This window comes from Eumetopias jubatus, unplaced genomic scaffold, assembly GCF_037043125.1.
Source record: "Eumetopias jubatus isolate StellerSeaLion01/CBP00866 unplaced genomic scaffold, mEumJub1_p1.0 scaffold_8, whole genome shotgun sequence".
NCBI classification, from domain to species: Eukaryota; Metazoa; Chordata; class Mammalia; order Carnivora; family Otariidae; genus Eumetopias; species Eumetopias jubatus.
This window is the reverse complement of record NW_028274814.1, coordinates 18642165-18662393: the sequence shown is the minus strand read 5'-3', so window position 1 is coordinate 18662393 and position 20229 is coordinate 18642165. Positions and strand designations below refer to the sequence as shown.

The following is a 20229-nucleotide window of genomic DNA, read 5'->3' as shown; positions in this document are numbered from 1 at the left end:
GGATCATCTCTCCATCTCAAGACCCTTAAATTAATCACGTGTACAAAGTGCCTTTTTCTATATAAGGTAACATTTATGGGTTCCAGAGATTAGGACATGGATATCTTTGGGGGCTCTGATTCAGCCTACAGTAGCACAGAACTGTAGAATACCGTGGTTTGGAAGAAGGCTTAGGAACCCACGTGGTGTGTGAATTCCTTGGTTCTCCGGTTATACACTGAAGCACCCAAGTCCGTCTATTACAGCTCTTTGTTATATTGAGATGAAAGCTGATTTCTCCCAGCTTCCACTTCTTGAACTCAGAACATCAAGGGTGCAGGTATGTAATTCCTGACAGCTCTGCGATCCTATTGATAACAGTAACATTGGGACTTCTTTTACCCGATGACCATACTTGGAACTTAATCAAGGAGAAAAAGTTACAGAGTTGGTGCAAAGTGGATATCTGGCCTTAGGTAATTCAGTCTGTGTTTGGCATAAGCATCCTGCTTACTCTGGGCTCTCAGAGTTGCAGATACCGCTGATAAAGCTACTCTGTCGTTTTCACTCTTGTGTACCACACACAGACCAGATTCTTGAATTTGTCTAAGTAAAATTCATCACCCTTTTTTCATTAATTTTTCAGATCCACCAGTCACTGAAGATGGGTGGGTAATTTACAAAGACTACCAGTATTATTTTAGCAAAGAGAAGGAAACCATGGACAATGCCCGAGAATTTTGCAAGAGGAACTTTGGTGATCTTGTTTCTATTCAAAGTGAAAGTAAAAAGAAGTTTCTATGGAAATATGTAAGAATTTGATTCATTGAAGAATGAAACAGTGACATGATAAAAAAAAAGATAATGTCTACTATTGGTACCCCATGGTGCAGTTTCAAATTATGGGCTGAATTTGAATTTTCTAACGTCAGGAGAAAGATGTCAATGCCAGAGGAGAGGCGGGTGGTAGCCATAACAGAAATGAGTGACCTGATTGCTTAAACATTCAATGCAGAATCACAGAATCCAGAAAGTTTTTAGTCAAGTCTTTTTGTGAGGAGCCAGGCATGATGGCTTTGAGTTCACTAATTTGATTTTCAAAGATCATAATTCTTAACTAGTTGTTATATATCAATTCTGGATTTTTGGGTATATAGTGTAGGTTGGTTATTTAAAAATCTATCTTAGTTGGACCAAATTGTTGGCTACAAGTACAGCTTGACTATTCACATAAACATCTTGGTTGTACCAAAATTGTCACATAACAGTAAGAGCATAGTTTATTCTTTCCAAAGGTACTTGGCTTAGTATTTCCTTTTCAAAATCTTCATTGCATCCTTTTTGCTTACCAGAAAAGAGGTAAGAGGGAGAGCAGAAAAAAATAAGGTGAACATAATGGAAGCATAAACATTCATTTGCTTACAAAGGTATTAAAGTATAGTCTGACTTATCTTCATCTTTGTGGATATATTTTGGTTTGAAAGTTTTAGGATATTTCCTAATATTGCACAAATATATATGTGTATGAAGTCTTTCCTTAGAAGCAAAATACCAAATGGTTACTTTGTTTTAAAGAATATCTTCAACAACCTAATTACCATAGGCATTTGGTATTATAGAGAATGATTTAAGGTATTTGTTTTATAAATTCAGGTTCTTATATGGTTTGCATATTTTTTATTTTTTATTTTTTTTAAAGATTTTATTTATTCATAAGAGACAGACAGAGAGAGGGAGAGAGGCAGAGGGAGAAGTAGGCTCCCCACTGAGCAGAGAGCCTGATGTGGGACTCAATCCCAGGACCCTGGGATCATGACCTGAGCCGAAGGCAGACGCTTAACCATCTGAGCCACCCAGGCACCCTTTTTTCTTCTTTTTAAAGCATATTTATTTAAGTAATTTTTACATCCAACGTGGGGCTCGAATTCACAACCCCAAAATCGAGTCGCATGCTCCTCTGACTCAGCCAAGCACCCCAATATTTTTCTTATTATTTCTATGAAAAACATCACTTTGAATGTACAACAAAATTTCTGCATGAATCCCTCCTTAGAAAAAGACCTAAATGGCCTGCCTCATTAATAATTAGGTTTTGTTTAAGAATTTTCTTATTATAGGAGCGCCTGGGTGGCTCAGTTGGTTGAGCATCAACTCTTGGTTTTTGGCACAGGTCATAATCTTGGGGTCCTGAGATCGAGCCCCACATCGGGCTCTATACTCAGCATGGAGTCTGCTTGAGATTCTCTCTCTCCCTCTCCCTCTGCCCCTCTCCCTGCTCATGCTCTGTCTTTCAAATACATATATATAAAACTTTTTTTTTTTAATTTTCTTACTATATAAGTATGGATTGACCTATATGTAAACTTTCATCTTTTAGGTAAACAGGAATGATGCACAGCCAGCATATTTTATTGGCTTACTGATCAGCTTGGATAAAAAGTTTATGTAAGTACATCAAAATGAAACAACTTTGCTTCAGAGAGTGATCCGATAAACATCTAAGAGTTATTTTGAGACTTTCGTTTTGCTGAATACATTTTTAAAGATCCTACTAAGTTCTCAATCTAAGAAGCATCTTCAAAAAACAAAAAGAATTTTTAAAAATCCTCTAAAATGTTTTCAACCTCATAATTCTCAAATAAACAACTCAAAGTCTGATTTAATCTTGCAAAACTCGACCTATCTTTGTTTTCGGGTATTATCACATGTTAGCCAGTGATCTACTAAGAAGATATATTATACATATATGAATACTGAACTTATTTTGAAAATTATGATTCCCATTTGGACCATCCTTGGTGCACAGAATTAAAGGATCCTTTTATGTTGTCGCATTTACTGTTTTCACAGCACTACTTTGAAATACCCTTTCAACTGCCTGAAATGCTTTCCCTTCAAAGGAATGACTGTACTGTTTTCCATTAGATACAGGGGCCAGGAAAAGCTGTGGGAGGGAGGAAATTAGTACATTTTTGGGGTTTCTTTCCTCGTTCATTAATACACATGTTCTCCTAAGTTTGAAGAGCAGATATGTCTTCCTGGCTCATGCACAGATGTTTTAGCCACTATGTTCTGCTTGACCATTTTTGAGCAACAGAGACCCAAAACTCACACTCATTATTTTTAAAGATCAGAAATGCTTGATGCTTCTTTGGACAAGCACCCATTTTAATCATCTCTAAAATGAGAGGGTCAGTCACATTTGATGATCTCTTGCTGTCTTTCCAGCTAACAGTCTCTGAATTTCCATAACTTATGAAAATAAGCATTGGCCCACATACCTTAGGAGAAACCTAGAATAAACATGGAAATCAGAGTATGGGCGTAATGAGAAACTCTGAATTCTTGGTCTCTCTCTATGGGTGGTTTTGTTTTGTGGGAATCATGCCTACTAAGTACTCTCAGAGGCTGTTTGCTTCTGGCCCACTTCCAGAGAAACCGGAATCTCCTTGGCCTCTCTCCCTTTAAGACTAAAGGTAGCTTCTTCCAGGGAGGGAGAAGAAGACAGACAAGCCAGGGCACTGGGTTGCCACAGAGGAGCACAATACCACGGGCAGCACCAACTGCTTGGGAGTTTCCCTGCTGGTCTCTCTAGAATCCTCTCTTCTGTTTGCTTAACATCCTGTGCCCCATTCATCTTCATTGACTCATCTGTTCCCACGACCAGGCTGTAATCAGTTATCCTAATGTTTGGATTATTATTGCTAAATGCCTGAATTTTCCTTTCCAGTTGGATGGATGGGAGCAAAGTGGATTACGTGGCTTGGGCCACAGGTGAACCTAATTTTGCAAATGACGATGAAAACTGCGTGACCATGTATTCAAATTCAGGTAGACAATGTAAAAATGTTGAGTTTGCCTTGTGGTGTGATGTGTCATTTGCTACATCCCTAGGCTAAAGGTAGCAAGTTGTGTACTCAAATCGGGCAAGAGAAGCAGAGAAAATAAAGAAGTTTAATTTCAGCAGCATCACTGTTAGTTTGTGAGAGTGGATGCTTAACCTTTGCTCTAATACATGACACAACCTTCTCACTTCTCATTTTATGAAACATTTCTTCATGTTTTGATTTGAGCAAAATATCCAGAATGTTTATCTATCTCCTTTATCTCTCCACATATCTTTGTCTGTAAAATGAGAATAATCACAGAACTTGCCTGTTGTTGAGAAGATTAAACACGTAGTATACCTAAAACCCTAAGCAAATGCTTGGTATATCTAAGGTGAGGTATTATTAGATTATTGTTATTAGCTCTTAATGGCTATTTAGATAATACATCTGCAACATCAGGTTTATTCTGGACTCATAGGAAGCTCTCTATAAAGTTGGACTATTATCAGCTTAAGTGAAAGAACAAAAGGGTAGGGCATAGTTCTTTCTAGTCACTTGTATAAAAATGTCTAAGCCATTTCTGAGAATCCTTATAAAACATAAGTGGATTTTTTTTAAAAAAGAATGTTTTCCAATGCAAATATGTAAGTCTAACTTGGCTCTTTTGTCCTTTGCCAGGGTTTTGGAATGATATTAATTGTGGTTATCCAAATGCCTTCATCTGCCAGAGACATAACAGCAGCATCAACACCACCATTACTCCAACGGTGCCTTCAGTCCCAGGAAGCTGTAAGGAAGGCTGGAATTTTTACAATAACAAGGTACTAAGAAAATTAGCTGTAGTCTTGGTATTGATCAATGCGGAGAGTGACAATGCACATCATTCAGTTCAGAGGTAACTTTTGCTTACCTCATGCCTTCAGAAAATGTTAGGCGAGAATAGAGAGAAGTTCCTGTGTCAAATTCTTTATGGAAATGGAGAGTATAGGTGGAGCTATTCTCCAAGTGGGTGTATCCTTTGTTCTGAGGGAGAAAAAAAACTTGGCCAAGGAAATTCATGGGTGATAAAACTCACTTAACCTTTTGGATCTCTATTTGGCTGGAGAAAATTTATATGCAGCTATAATCTTCGTGAAAATTTTTCGTTTCTTTAGAGCAAGCACTATTATCTGTACTTAGTCCCTTTTTTCCTCTTTCATTCAAGTGTTTCAAAATCTTTGGATTTGTTGAAGATGAAAGAAAAAGTTGGCAAGAGGCACGAAAAGCTTGCATAGGATTTGGGGGAAATCTGGTATCAATCCGCAATGAAAAGGAGCAAGGTATGCAGACATTGTACGATCAGTGATGCACTTAAATATGTAATTCTCCCCCCTGCTGATAGTAAATGATATTTTGGTCTTCCAGAGTAAATACTAGGCAGGGGAGAAAACCTAAACACACGTGGAGAACTATTTTATTCAATGTAGGCACCACGCTGGACATTTAACATAGAAAGTCCCTTTTCATTGTTAGGACAACTCTGTGAAGCCAGTTATCATCACCCCACTTATGAATGAGGAAGTGGTGTTCAGGGAACCCGCTGCTAAGTGGGAGGGTTGGGAATTAAACTGGCTGTTCAACTGACATTCCATTCTGTTTCCACCACACTAGTTTATTCCCCAAAGAGCCAAAGAAGTAGAGTAGTTCTAGGAGTGAAATGGAAAATTGCTAATTTTCCATTTATTGCGCTTCTAATCACTTGATCACATACCCTAAAATGCAAAAGAACTAATTTTTAAATAGGAACTTTGAACAAATTGAGACTATTTTCCCCCTAAAACATAAGGGTAAATCAGAGCTTTGAAGAAAACATTGAAGGAGAAAACTCACTGTATCCATATAGCAAATTGTAAAATTTATTATGTTGTCAAGAGAAAGATAGTTGACCAATTTTGTATGGTCTTTTCATGGCCACCTTACCTGAAATAGATACTAAGCTAAATTAGTGACTTGTCACTTGAAGGACGATGCTAACCACCTGCAGAGCAGCCGGATGAAGTAACTAAATTCATGGAGGGTTTGGAAGCCACAGCAGGCTGTAAGTGAGGCATGTTTGAAAGACCTTCAGCTTTCACAGCCTGGAAAGAGAGGGTGTGGGCTTGGAAAAGAGAAGATGTGGACCTGTATAGTTCCGGAACAAATACTTAGCACCGATGAACTGCTGTTACAAAGAAATAGATTTAGGCTCAAAATCCGTAGGTCATTCTCACAATTAGAACTGATTTTTTTTTTATGTTAATCACCAAACCATCATTGGTTTTTGATGTAGTGTTCCATGATTCATTGTTTGCGTATAACACCCAGTGCTCCATGCAGAACGTGCCCTCTTTAATACCCATCACCAGGCTAACCCGTCCCCCCACCCCTCTCCCCTCTAGAACCCTCGGTTTGTTTTTCAGAGTCCATCGTCTCTCATGGTTCGTCTCTCCCTCTGATTTCCCCCCTTCATACTTCCCCTCCTGCTATCTTCTTCTTCTTCTTTTTTTTTCTTAACATATGTTGCATTATTTGTTTCAGAGGTACAGGTCTGTGATTCAACAGTCTTACACAATTCACAGCGCTCACCATAGCACATACCCTCCCCAATGTCTATCACCCAGCCACCCCATCCCTCCCACCCCCCGCCACTCCAGCAACCCTCAGTTTGTTTCCTGAGATTAAGAATTCCTCATAGCAGTGAGGTCATATGATACATGTCTTTCTCTGATTGACTTATTTCACTCAGCATAACACCCTCCAGTTCCATCCACGTCGTTGCAAATGGCAAGATTTCGTTCCTTTTGATGGCTGCATAATATTCCATTGTGTATATATATCTGTATCTATCTATCTATACATGTTCTCTGTCGATGGACATCTTGGCTCTTTCCATAGTTTGGCTATTGTGGACATTGCTGCTATACACATCAGGGTGCACGTACCCCTTCGGATCCCTACATTTGTATCTTTGGGGTAAATACCCAGTAGTACAATTGCTGGATCGTATGGTGGCTCTATTTTCAACTTTCTGAGGAACCTCCATACTGTTTTCCAGAGTGGCTGCACCAGCTTGCATTCCCACCAACAGTGTAGGCGGGTTCCCCTTTCTCCGCATCCCCGCCAACATCTGTCGTTTCCTGACTTGTTAATTTTAGCCATTCTGACTGGTGTGAGGTGGTATCTCATGGAGGTTTTGATTTGGATTTCCCTGATGCTGAGCGATGTTGAGCACTTTTTCATGTGTCTGTTGGCCATTTGGATGTCTTCTTTGGAAAAATGTCTGTTCATATAATAAAGATCAGAGCAGAAATCAATGAAATAGAAACCAAAAGAACAGTAGAACAGATCAACAAAAATAGGAGCTGGTTCTTTGAAAGAATTAACAAGATTGATAAACCCCTGGCCAGACTTATCAAAAAGAAAGAGAAATGAGGGCTCCTGGGTGGCTCGGTCATTAAGCGTCTGCCTTCGGCTCAGGTCATGGTCCCAGAGTCCTGTGATCAAGCCCTGCATTGGGCTCCCTGCTCCGTGGGAAGCCTGCTTCTCCCTCTCCCACTCCCCCTGCTTGTGTTCCCTCTCTCTGTGTGTCTCTCTCTGTCAAATAAATAAATAAAATCTTTAAAAAAAAAAAAAAAGAGAAATGACTCAAATCAACAAAATCATGAATGAAAGAGGAGAGATCACAACCAACACCAAAGAAATACAAACAATTATAAGAACATATTATGAGCAACTCTATGCCAGCAAATTAGATAACCTGGAAGAAATGGATGCACTCCTAGAGAGGCATCAACTACCAAAACTGAACCAGGAAGAAACAGAAAACCTGAACAGACCTATAACCACTAAGGAAATTGAAGCAGTCATCAAAAATCTCCCAACAAACAAGAGCCCAGGGCCAGATGGCTTCCCAGGGGAATTCTACCAAACATTTAAAAAAGAATTAATACCTATTCTTCTGAAATGTTCCAAAAAATAGAAATGGAAGGAAAACTTCCAAACTCATTTTCTGAGGCCACCATGACCTTGATCCCAAAACCAGACAAAGACCCATCAAAAAGGAGAATTACAGATCAGTATCCTTGATGAACATGGATGCAAAAATTCTCACCAAAATACTAGCCAGTAGGATCCAACAGTACATTAAAAGGGTTATTCACCACAACCAAGTGGCATTTATCTCTGGGCTGCAAGGTTGGTTCAACATCCGCAAATCAATCAATGTGATACAATACATTAATAAAAGAAAGAACAAGAACCATAGGATCCTCTCAATAGATGCAGAAAAAGCACTTGACAAAGTACAGCATCCTTTCTTGATCAAAACTCTTCAGAGTATAGGGATAGAGGGTCCATAGCTCAATATCATAAAAGCCATCTATGAAAAACCCACAGTGAATATCATTCTCAATGGGGGAAAAACTGAGAGCTTCCCCCTAATGTCAGGAACACGGCAGGGATGTCCACTATCACCACTGCTATTCAACATAGTATTAGAAGTCCTAGCCACAGCAATCAGACAACAAAAAGAAATAAAAGGCATGAGAATTGGCAAAGAAGAAGTCAAACTCTCACTCTTTGCAGATGATGTGATACTTTATGTGGAAAACCCAAAAGAATCCACCCCAAAACTGCTAGAACTCATACAGGAATTCAGTAAAGTGGCAGGATATAAAAATCAATGCACAGAAATCAGTGGCATTCCTATACACCAACAACAAGACAGAAGAAAAAGAAATTAAGGAGTCGATCCCATTTACAATGGCACCCGAAACCATAAGATACCTAGGAATAAATCTATCCAAAGAGGCAAAGAAACAATTAGAACTGATTAAATGAGCTGCTTTGTGAGTTCTCTAAAGGGCTGTGAAAATGATTATTACGTTGGAAAGTTCTCGGGTGCTATAGAGTCACACAGACTGGTACGTAGCATGAAAGATGTTCAATAAATATTTGTATGAATGAATTTATGTGAGATGTTAAGAGGGAAATGAGGAACTGCATAATTTCTAAGTTCCCTTCTGGTTTTGAGATTCTTTGACTTCCAAAATCACTTACTGGAAAACATAGTATGTCTCAGAAAATCTACAAAGAAGAAAGACCCAGGAACCTTCCATGGCCTTTTCTCAAATGTTTCCTCTACATAAATGCAGCCATGTGTTCTCTTGGAACACATGATGCAGTAAATCAACCAAGGTTTTACTGAGAGCTTTTGTCAAGTTCAGCAACTTGCCAGACCCTGAAAGAAAAGGGTCAAACCATAGCACACAATAGAAACATTTTCAGAATAGAATATTCATATTTCTCTAACTGGCCTACCACATTTTGGACTTAGCTACCCAACAGAGAAACATAATAATTGATTTCTTCTCTTAACCACAAAGTGCTGATTCCTGGCATCACAAAATTAGAATCTGGGTAATAGGGATGTGCAGAAGGAAACAATTTTCAGATAAAATAACATTATTCCTGGCAAACCCGGCACACGTCGTTGAATTCTTATTGTGGTTGTTGGCAGAAAAAAAAGTCAGTGCTGAAATATTGGCAGGTAGGGCTTTTCCACATTCATTTTAATTTGGGGATGGGGAAAGTTAAGATCTTATTTAGGAAATAAAACAAAACCAAAATAAATATCTAGCTATGTTCTTCTCCCTCTGAAAAATGTTGAAAGAAAAAAAAATTTTTTTTTTAACTTTAGTTGAGAAATAAGCAGATCTCCGAGCAGAGCGGTTATTTCCTCTGCTACTCTAGCAGGAGAATAAACACGTAACCATGGCCCTTCCGTGGAATTGTTTGTTTCAAGAATAAACAGATGATTGTGTCTCTTTGGGCTTCTCTCTGTTTTGCATTTTCTTTGAGTAACCCAGATGCTTAGTCACTCCGTATCCTATTTGCATTCAGGAGTCGGGTGAATGCTTATGCTTACAGCATAAGTGTTTGGAAATTGTTCTGTTGAGTTGGTGCTCATTCACCTGGGCATCCTCGGCTCCTGGCAGACGAGGTTGCTAGCTGTGGCAGGCAGTCGGCTGGTGTGGGAGGCGTGTGCAAGGCCAAGTAGACAGGGGATGGGGCACGTGTTCATTGAAGCCTTTTACAGCTTCTGGATATTTGCCACCCTCCTCTCTGCCACGGAATGGGCAAGGAAGAAAGAGGCCACACTGGCTCTACGTTCTCTGCATTTTTCTATATCTTCTCTCCTAATGATGCAAGTGCTTAGTGTCAGGATTCCCCCTTGGTCCAGGCACATGGGGTGGGATGGCTGCTGACCCCTTAGCAGTTGCTGCCCAGAGGGAGTTCCAATTGGGTAGCTCTTTTGGTTTGGAAATCCGAAATAGTGATAACTTGACAGCTTCATGCTTCTTGTTTTGACAAGTAGGTTTCACTTTTAGACCTTTTCTGGATTAAGAGCCCTATTTGCCCCCTAGTTCTTATGATCAGATTATCTTATTGAAAGAATCAGGACACCTGCTAACTCATAGGATGAGTGTGTGTGAATTAGAAACTGTACCACTTCCTGCAGGATGGCAGGCAGCCACAGCCCAGACCGGGGTGTATGACATGGCATGCGGGGCATCGGATGGACTCAGCCACCCTTGTCCCAGTTCCACACTGCCCCTGGGCACGGCCCAGTCTGTTCAGCTGTCTGTAGCGGCCCAGATAAAACCTAGACTTTTATTATACGAAACTTTCCAAAGTATGAACTGAAGTGATAAGGTGATATTAAGGTTAGAATGTGTTTGTTTTCATGATAAGTGGTTTTAAATAATAATAAAGACCTTAATCACATACACAGTATTTTACAAATATGTATTTTGAATATTTTCCCATATTTTGAGTATTTTCCCCCAAAGGTTAAAATTATCTTGTGGAACTTTCTTTCAGCATTTCTTACCTATCATATGAAGGACTCCACTTTTAATGCCTGGACTGGGCTGAATGATGTGAATTCAGAGCACACGTTCCTTTGGACGGATGGGCGAGGAGTTCATTATACAAACTGGGGGAAAGGTTATCCTGGCGGAAGAAGGAGCAGTCTTTCCTATGAAGATGTAAATATCAGTTTCAGGTCAACTCTCCGTGTACTGTCAGCCTGCTGCTTATTGGCTGTATATTAGTGATTCATCTTCTGTGAAACATCTATCAGAGTTCTCCTTGATCTGGTTCATTCTTGCAGATCTTAAGTGTTTCAGACTGAGCCAGCCTTGAGAGAAGGGGTATAAATTCAATTACAAACTCTTCAACTTGTGGGGTAGGTGATGGAGGTCTCAAGGGATGGGAAAGCCAGCTCCAATCTGGGTCTATGTTGTGGTCAGGAGGTACACTTGAACCCAGAGTTATCAATTTTATTTGCATCACCTGCCTCTGAATTCTTGAAGCTTGTAGTATTAGGGCTGTATGTCTGACAGCAACTACTCCTTCCAAAGATAGAAGTTACCATGATTGAGCTGCCATTTGTAGGATACTTACTATGTGCCAAACACAGAGCTAGGTGCTCTCATACATTAACCTAAGAGACAGATGAGTGTGTCATTATTGTAGTACTTTTAATCTTGCATCAATTAACAGCCAGCCAGTCAAAGTTAAACACCACACTAGGCACTGAGAAAAACATGAAGAAACGGCAGATTTTGTTCTGACCTTAAAGAAGCTTACGTTTATGTAAGACAGCAAGTCTGATACAGGAAAGAAGAAATGCAAGTATATGATGACAGGATCAGTTATAAAGCCCTGTATTAGTTAGGAGGAAAGAAGCTTACTGTGGGATAGCCTGATCTAACCAGTCAGTACTTATTTAGGGAGGCTTTCATTTGATGAAGAGAAGGAATATGAGAAAAAAAAATCAGCTATGGGTCTTTTCCTCAAGAGGTTTAAAACGATGATCGGGAAAGTTGGGTATGTGGGGTGGGGAAGACCATGCTAAGTGGGCAAGGTGAATAAAATGTTCAAGAAAAAGGTACCAGGTGGGTGTGGGCAGGAGTAAATGACTTGGGATATAGCGGGGCTTTTATACAGAAAAGAAGTCGGAGTAAACTTTGAAAGGTTGACAACAGAATTTAGAGAAATTTAGTTGCCCCAGGAGTGCGTTTGGACTTTGTCAGATGAGCAGTGAGAAAAGGTTAGAGCAGAAAAATGATCTGATCAAAATGGTGCCTTTATGATAGTTAATTGGGTTAGCTTTGTTAGGGTAGATACATTTAGATGATGGGTTAGTGATTTTCTGTGGAGAAATTCTTGCATCTTCATTACATTCTTGAGGGCTAAAAACTTACTGAAGAAGTTAAAGTAGAATGGAGTGAGGTGAGGTTTGCTTAGAAAAATTTCTGGATGAGGGGTGAATTTTGTGTAAAGCAAAAAAAATTTATTGTTGCCCAAGTTTTGTTTTGTTTTGTTTTGAGAACAGAAAGACAAGCAGAGACAACAAAAGCAAAATCTGCTATCTCACTATCCAGGGAAAAAAACACTGTTAATTTTTTGTTGAATTTATTTCTAGACTTTTTCTTAGTGCATGAAAAATAGCTTATTTCTCAAAAATAGAATCAAAACACACATACTGTGTTGTTACAATTTCAGGACTTGGAAAATGACAAGGATTCAATACAGTGTGATAAAGCGAGTGTGAGAGAACTTTTCACACGGGTTTTGTGGTGGAAACCTGCTTGCTCTGCACAGGTTTTCTGGAGTAGAGCGCAGACTATAAGCAAGGGTAATGGAAGATAAGAATAGCTAAGAAGGCAGATGGGAATGAGTGGAGCATCTAAATGTAGGATTGGGAGTTCCCGGGAGTTGAAGTTCATGGGATAATGAGGCTGGAGGCAGGGAGGTTGCAAAGGCATGGCAACCATGGATCAGGGAATGCGGAGACCAAGCTAAGGATGGGGGTTCTTTCCATCTTTCTGCTCGGCATCATTGCGTGCTGGCATAGCTCTTCATTACTGCCTGGGAGAGAAGTTCCAGTCGTTCTGTCCATTCAAGATAATATGCAATCTTCCCTTCTTTTGTGGCTCTTTATCAACAAGAAACCCTTCCCGGGGAGCACTCCTGCTCACAGCATGCTTTGTATTCCTCACTTGCTGAGAAGCACGATAGTGCAATGGCCAAGGTCTATGCTAGGAGACTGCGTGCATGGGGTTTGAATCCTAACTCTTACTTTTAGCTATATAACCATGGGCAAGTTAACCTGTGCCTCAATGAACCTGCACCTCAGATCTCTCATCTGTGAAATGGGCATACTCATAGGACCAACCACTAAGGATGGATGTGAGTTTACAGGAATTAATATGTATATAGTACTTAGAACAATGTCAGATATTATAGGTGTGAGCTATAATTATTAGAACCAATGGGTTAAAGAAGCCCAACACATGATAAATCAAAATCTTCATCTGACACTGGGTGAAAACTTCGGCAGGGGCAGGTTTCTTGACTTCTTTACTTGCTTTGGCTCATAGACTGTCCTTTGGAAGCTTGATACTGCAAACATATTCACAACAAAAAATACCAACCTGGCATACTTCCCTGGAAAATTGCAAATAACATGTGAAACTTTCTAGCTACACACCAGCAATTTGCTCTGAATCCATAATGGTACTTATATACATTAAATTAGCAATGAAAAAATATAGATTATACTTATTTCTCTTTAACAGTAGGATACCTGTTTTTGGGTTTGAATCATGAGAATTTATATGGAGAAGATACTGTATTCTCCTAGCATTTGATTGTTAAATTTTGGTAGAGAGTTATACCATTTCTGATAGCAAAGTTTCTCAGAACTGTCTCTAAAATTATCCAAATCTATCTGATTTTTAATTAAAAATAGCAAGAGTTCAGTGTGGAGAGGTTCCCTTGGAAAGTGTGAGCAGTTGCATGGAAAAGTAAGGATGAATTGAAAGTGACCATAAATGAATTAGGATGATCTTTAAATTTGGTGGTTAAGCATGAGGGATTTTCTTGGCTTATTAATGAATTGATTTAAACAGTTATTGATTCACACTGCTTTTTATTTTTCTTTCTCCACAAATGTACAGGCTGACTGTGTGGTTATTATTGGAGGGAAATCAAGGGATGCAGGAAAATGGATGGATGACACGTGTGACAGTAAACGAGGTTACATATGCCAGACACTTTCTGGTAAGTTCTACCAAACCTCGCCTGCCCATAGAGTTGGGTTATTTAATATATTTTTAAAAAATGACCTTCTTCTCAATTTTGCTCTAAGCCTTAAACTGCTCTGAAAACATAAAATTTTATTTAAAGAATGGCCATTCCCATGCACATTGTTTCTCAACTCAATCCATGTGCACCTGTGAAAGAGCAAAAGGCTCTTTTTTTTTCCTAGAAACTATTCATGAGTGTACCCCTTCATCCGTTACCAAAAAATTTTGTGCAGATTATGCTTGAAGTTGGAACTTTTTCTAACTTCATAAGAAATGTAGGATATTCGCCTACCTGTACCTTTTTAAAAATGTCACAGTAAGAATACTTCAGTTCTGTTTGCCTAATGTAAGAACATTTGGCATAGATCATCATATATGCCTCATTGGTTCTGTATTCTCTGCCTTTAAAAATGTAGATATCCTTTTTTTCTTAAAGATTTTAAATAATCTCTATACCCCACGTGGGGCTTGAACTGACAACCCCGAGATCAAGAGTCGCATGTTCTACTGACTGAGCCAGCCAGGCACCCCTAAAAATGTAGACACCTGATTTGTGTTTCATTTTGTATCTTAGGACACCCTATGGTTAAACAAAAATAAAACAGAAAATGTGCATATTTACTGAGAGTCCAGATTATGGTTGTACGTACTTCTTTCACTTCCAGTGAAAGAAGAATACAAATGTCTAGCTACACAAAAAGAGGGCCAGAAATTAAAAGGTGGTTTAGAGAGGAGGGTGCAGAGTGGGGTGGGCTGCTCTCATCCTGAGAACAGCTCTTAGAGTTTGAATTAGAAGGTACTCGTTCTAATGCATCAAACCGATTTTTCTACACTTTCTAGGGAATCAGGGAACTAAGGTCAACTCATGACCATGAGTGAAAATCACTTGAGGTATTTTCAGATGACTGAAAAGTACTGCAGAAATTCTAAGCTTTCATTAATTCAGAAGCTGGTCCAGGACCTGTTGCTTTCCCCTCTATGCTCTGTCCTATGGCAGCAGAATCTTAGGCCACCAGAAATGCACACATGCCATTTGTGCCCATGTTTTGAGTAAAAGGAGCGAGTATCCTTCCAGGAGTGAATGATGACCCACAAGCTCTTTGAAAATCTTTTTCTTCCTATTATAAACATAAGTGGTAGAATATTTGCCACTAATAAAAGCTTATTAAAAATAAAAATATTTATCATCATTCACCTATACATTCATGTTTTTATTTATATATATATTTATATATATATAAACTCACCATTTTAAAAAATACGTAACACATGTTCTTTGTTGATGTTTTAGAAAACGCAGACAAGCATAAAGAAGGGAAAAAAATTACCTACAATCCAACCACCTGAAAATAACCCCTCAATATTTTAGTTTTTCCTTATAATTGTTTTATGAATGTTTTAATAAAATAACCAATCAGACAGATGAGCTGTTTCCTAATTGCATATAGCCTTCCATGAAACTTTTTTTTAAGCTTTACCTCAAGCCTCATTTGCCACTTTTAGTGGTCTCCAAATTTTCCACAGGTATTGAGACAAACCCAGACCTCCCCAAGTTGGGAAATGGTAGGACTATTCAGTCTCTATAGGCTGTACCATGTGAAGGGTGCTGGTCTGGGGCTCTTGGTTTAATGATATTCTTCTACCAACACAAGGTGGCAGCAACAGCAGAAGAAGGGGGAAGCTGCCCTTGCTGAAATAAAGTCATTACCATACTAGGCGTAATCAAAAGCATGTTTGGCATTGGGATAGTGACAGAAAAAGGTAGATGGTAGATTAGGTCGGTATATAGTGGAACACGTCTGAGAATTAACCAAGACAAAATTGGTTCGCAAGGAATCTAGAACCCTAGAATAGGAGTTGGCAATTTTTTTCTGTAGAGAGACACATTGTAAATATTTTAGGCTGTAAATACACATTCTCTGTTGCAACTACTCGACAGGATACTAGGCAGTCAGAGACAACATGTAAACAAGTGAACGTGGCTGTGTTCCAATAAAACTTTATTTATGGACACAAATTTAAATTTCATACAATGTTTACATGTCACAAAGTATTATTTGATTTTTTTTTTTTTTTTTTTTTGTCAGCCATTTAAAAGACATTCTGGGCTCATTGGCTACAAAATCAGACAACAGGCCAGATTTCACCCTCCGGCTGTCATTTGCTAACCTCTCACTTTGGGGCATCCGTTAAGGGACACAGAAAGAAACTCTTTTTTGGGGTATTGACAGTAAGTGGCACAAAGGATGGGTGGGCCTACAGTAGCCATTAGAAACCCATACTGGAAGACTGAGGAAAAAAGTTCAGAAAGCCAAAGTCACTCTGTCTTAGGCTCCAGCCCCTGAGTCAGTTTGGTCAAGATATGGGAGGCCTGGCTTGAAAGGCGTAGGCAATCATCAGTAGGAGGAAAGCCTGATCCTGGGATAAGGGTTAAATGAACACAGGACTGGTGTCTGGCTTCATGCCAAAACTTAAAGCAGGCTCTCGAAGGTGCAGGTGCGTTACTAAAACGTAGAGTCAAGGGGCGCCTGGGTGGCTCAGTTGTTAGACATCTGCCTTTGGCTCCGGTCATGATCCCGGGGTCCGGGGATCGAGCCCCATGTCGGGCTCCCCGCTCAGCGGGAAGCCTGCTTCTCCCTCTCCTGCTCCTCCTGCTTGTGTTCCCTCTCTCGCTGTGTTTCTCTATCTCAAATAAATAAATAAAATCTTAAAAAAAAAAACAAAAAAAACCGTAGAGTCAAATAGATACAAAGAGATGCAAATTTATGGAGAGGGTGCAACAGATGAAGGAGGGGGAGGAAGACTGTTGGTGACCTTGAAATATGACCAAGGTGGTAAAATAAAGATTAGTAATGACAGAATGATAGATATTCTTTAATTGATGGGATTAAACTTTCTAAACTAAAGTTGATGGGATTAAAATTTCTTTTGTTCAGATACTAGATCTCATTGAATTTGCAAGCCTTTTGGGTTTTTTTTTCATTTTTTGGTTTTTGGGGTTTTTTTAGTTTAGAAACTTGATTACATATCTATATTAATGGTCTGAATACAGTTTGGAAATTATTTCATTCAACCAGCCATACTGATTAAAAAACAGAGCTTTGTTTTTCGGTATGAAATGACTCATGAAAATATTTTTAGCACCCGATGGTTTAGATTTATGCTATTCTGATTATTTTTATAATGTATGAGATATGGTAGTAAAGTGTACCATTAACACTCAGAGTAATGTTTATTGATAATGCTAATGAAAACGAATCTTTTTATTCCAGACTCTTCCTTGCCTAATCCTCCAACAACAATTCCAACAGATGGATTTATTAAATATGGTGAAAGTAACTATTCACTCATGAAATTAAAGTTAGAGTGGCATGAAGCAGAGAAGTATTGCAAGCTTCACAGTTCCCTTATTGCTAGCATTCTAGATCCCTATAGTAATGCATTTGCATGGATGCAAATGCAAAAATTTAATGAACCTGTGTGGATCGCCCTGAACAGTAACTTGGTAAGATGCTGAAAATATGTGTCACTTGACATGATTGATACATTGTGATTAAACGTGATTCTCTTTCTATTCATTCTCTTGGACGTTTGTTTTATGTAAGACACTGTGCTGGGCAATGTGAATGATGTGAAGGTGAACTAGACCAATCTTGCAAGGATCCAATGCCTTCAAGGATCTAACAAGCTAGTGATATGAGTCAGAAATCAAACTAAGATTTATGTAGCTTATATTAACTTTAATATTGCTTTTGAATTAAAATTAGATTCTGCATCTAAACATTTTTATTTATTAATTTACTCCTCTCTAGTGTCCCAATTACAACTGTGCCATCAGAATTAAGAAAGCAGATCAGGGGCATGGTTCTTGGATCATGAGGACACTTTTTATTTTTTTGTGGCAAGCCATTCTAGAGTGATCAGTCCTAAAGTTGTGTGAAGAATTTCACTGCAGTCAATTCTCTGTGTTCCATAAAAGAAAAAGGCAGGTTGGCAGAGAATTGGCGTGGGGGGCGGGGGTGGTGGGCACAGAACTAAGAGTGGTGATGAAGTTGCCAAATATCCCTATAATGAGTCTTCTCTGATGCCCTGTGATCCATCCATCCTCTATCTATTAACTAGCCAGCCAGCAAACTTCCTAATAGAAGAAATAGAGATATCTGCAAGTAACTAAGAGACAAGATTGAAAATGTCAAAGAGAGGTATATAAAAGTGCTAACAAGATGAGAGAAAAGAGATGGGTTGAGTCAGGGAAGAAGACCAGGAAGGCTTCTCAGAGAAAGTGGGCTTTATAGATGTCATCTGGGATGGTGGAACATAAAGAAGGAGTACCACAGAGAGAAAAAGACAGACGGAGATAGAACTGGAAAGTAGGTTGGTGTCAGATTTGATTGAGCTTCTAATGCTGTGCTACAGAGGTCAAAAGGTACACTTCCTGTGCAGAGTAATTCCTGAGTAAGGAAGTGAACATTTAAAAGTAAGTGGTTCCATAATGATTTCTGTGATTAAACTTAGACAAGACATTTTTATGTCTATATTGACTCTATTTTTAGTGATTAATTTGCTTGATAGTTCACTTATTTTCTTCTTGTAGATATGGTCACAATTCTCTCATGCGTTTAAAATAGGCTTTTATTTATTTTTAGAAAGATTAAGTAGCTTTTCCACTATACCAACATTTATAATTAAAACAGTAGTATTATCTTCCTTTATCTGGGGAATTAATGACTATGTAAGCATTATGTGATTAAACGTGGTAGAATACTACAAAATCCTAACTTGGTATAACACATGCTTTTGAATTTGTCATTAAATCTTTGGTAATTCGCTAGGTGAATTAAATAATGCAGTTAAAATGGGGACTATTTGAATTATTTCAAAATTCATTTATCTCATTAATACTATATGTTTTTTAAGCATTACTTGTAAAATCTCTCTTAGGCTGTTAAAGGATATTATTGATAAGTAATATTTTTGATGTTATTAATTTTTATGCGATCATAAATTCATTCTACTAAATCTAATAAGAAAGTGAGTGTGCAGATTGAATAAAAAATCAGCTGTGTAAAAATTACTATCATGATTTGTTAAAAGACCACCTTACTGGAAAGCAAGCCACCTAGGCTCCTGTCACCTGTCCAGCTGATCTCACCTGTCATTTGCATGTGCACTTTTTCAAAAGCTAAACAATGAGAAGATCAGAAGAGATTAGTGTTTCTCTCCAAGGTCTATAAGTTCAATGAAAATTACTTAATTTTTATTATTTCAGTGGTAATATAATACATATTTTATTTGTTCTGAAGACAAAATTTGTATTTTACACTGAAAACCTGTGAAGAAAGAGTTTCAAAGAATAAGACATAGGTTTCTTTAAGTCTGTGTTTTTCAAATTACCTTTCAAGGATGTAGTTATGGGGAACTTCAAGATTCTCTCTTAAAGAAAGGTCACATTTCCTGAATTTAAGTTGGTAGAAATGATTTATAAAATGTCCTTTTTGTTCCCAAATATTGAAGATTGTTTGTCAAATCACAGTCTTAAGTATACTTTTACTCCTCACTGGGTTCTTTTGGTGTCTTCTAAGTGAGACAAGACTCCATGTTAATGGTTGCTTTTGTCCTTGCAGACCAATAATGAGTATGCTTGGACTGACAAATGGAGGATGAGGTACACTAACTGGGCTGCTGATGAGCCCAGACTGAAATCAGCATGCGTTTATCTAGATCCTGATGGCTACTGGAAGACAGCATCTTGCAATGAAAGTTTTTATTTTCTCTGCAAAAGATCAGATGGTAATTGAATACAAAAAAGGCAATCAAGGGATTTGAAATGTTCTCAATAAGCCAATACATACCACTGTTGATATTATTAAACAGTAACATGTCTTGGAGGTCTTAAGAATAAGATAATAAAACATATCCCTTCACCGAACAAAAGACTGACTTCGTAATAAACAAATATATAGAGATCCAAATAATAACAAATATATATAGATCCAAACAAATATGTAGAGATCCAAATAAAATAGATCCAAATAATCCAAATAATCCAATTCTATCTCCATCCAATAATGGAGATAGAAAATTTTCTTCAGGGTGAGAGTTTATTTGCATTTTTTTAGATTTTTGAATTTTTATTATTGAAATTATCCTCTGCATCTCTGATGTCAGATTTGTCAGGAAATTATGATTACCTTTTATATCAACAGCACATCTGTATCAAAATAATTTTTATCAGAATGCATATA

General features: G+C 38.3%; 1 protein-coding gene across 1 annotated transcript in view; it reads left to right on the top strand.

The window, feature by feature from the left end:
• The window catches only part of MRC1 (mannose receptor C-type 1), a 109259-nt gene that overhangs the window by 73236 nt on the left and 15794 nt on the right, over positions 1–20229 (top strand). The window contains exons 17-25 of the mRNA XM_028114139.2: positions 626–789; positions 2357–2424; positions 3710–3810; positions 4488–4630; positions 5014–5128; positions 10710–10876; positions 13856–13958; positions 17257–17489; positions 19609–19774. Coding sequence (XP_027969940.1) covers positions 626–789; positions 2357–2424; positions 3710–3810; positions 4488–4630; positions 5014–5128; positions 10710–10876; positions 13856–13958; positions 17257–17489; positions 19609–19774 — 1260 coding nt within the window. The remainder of the gene's footprint in view (positions 1–625; positions 790–2356; positions 2425–3709; positions 3811–4487; positions 4631–5013; positions 5129–10709; positions 10877–13855; positions 13959–17256; positions 17490–19608; positions 19775–20229) is intronic.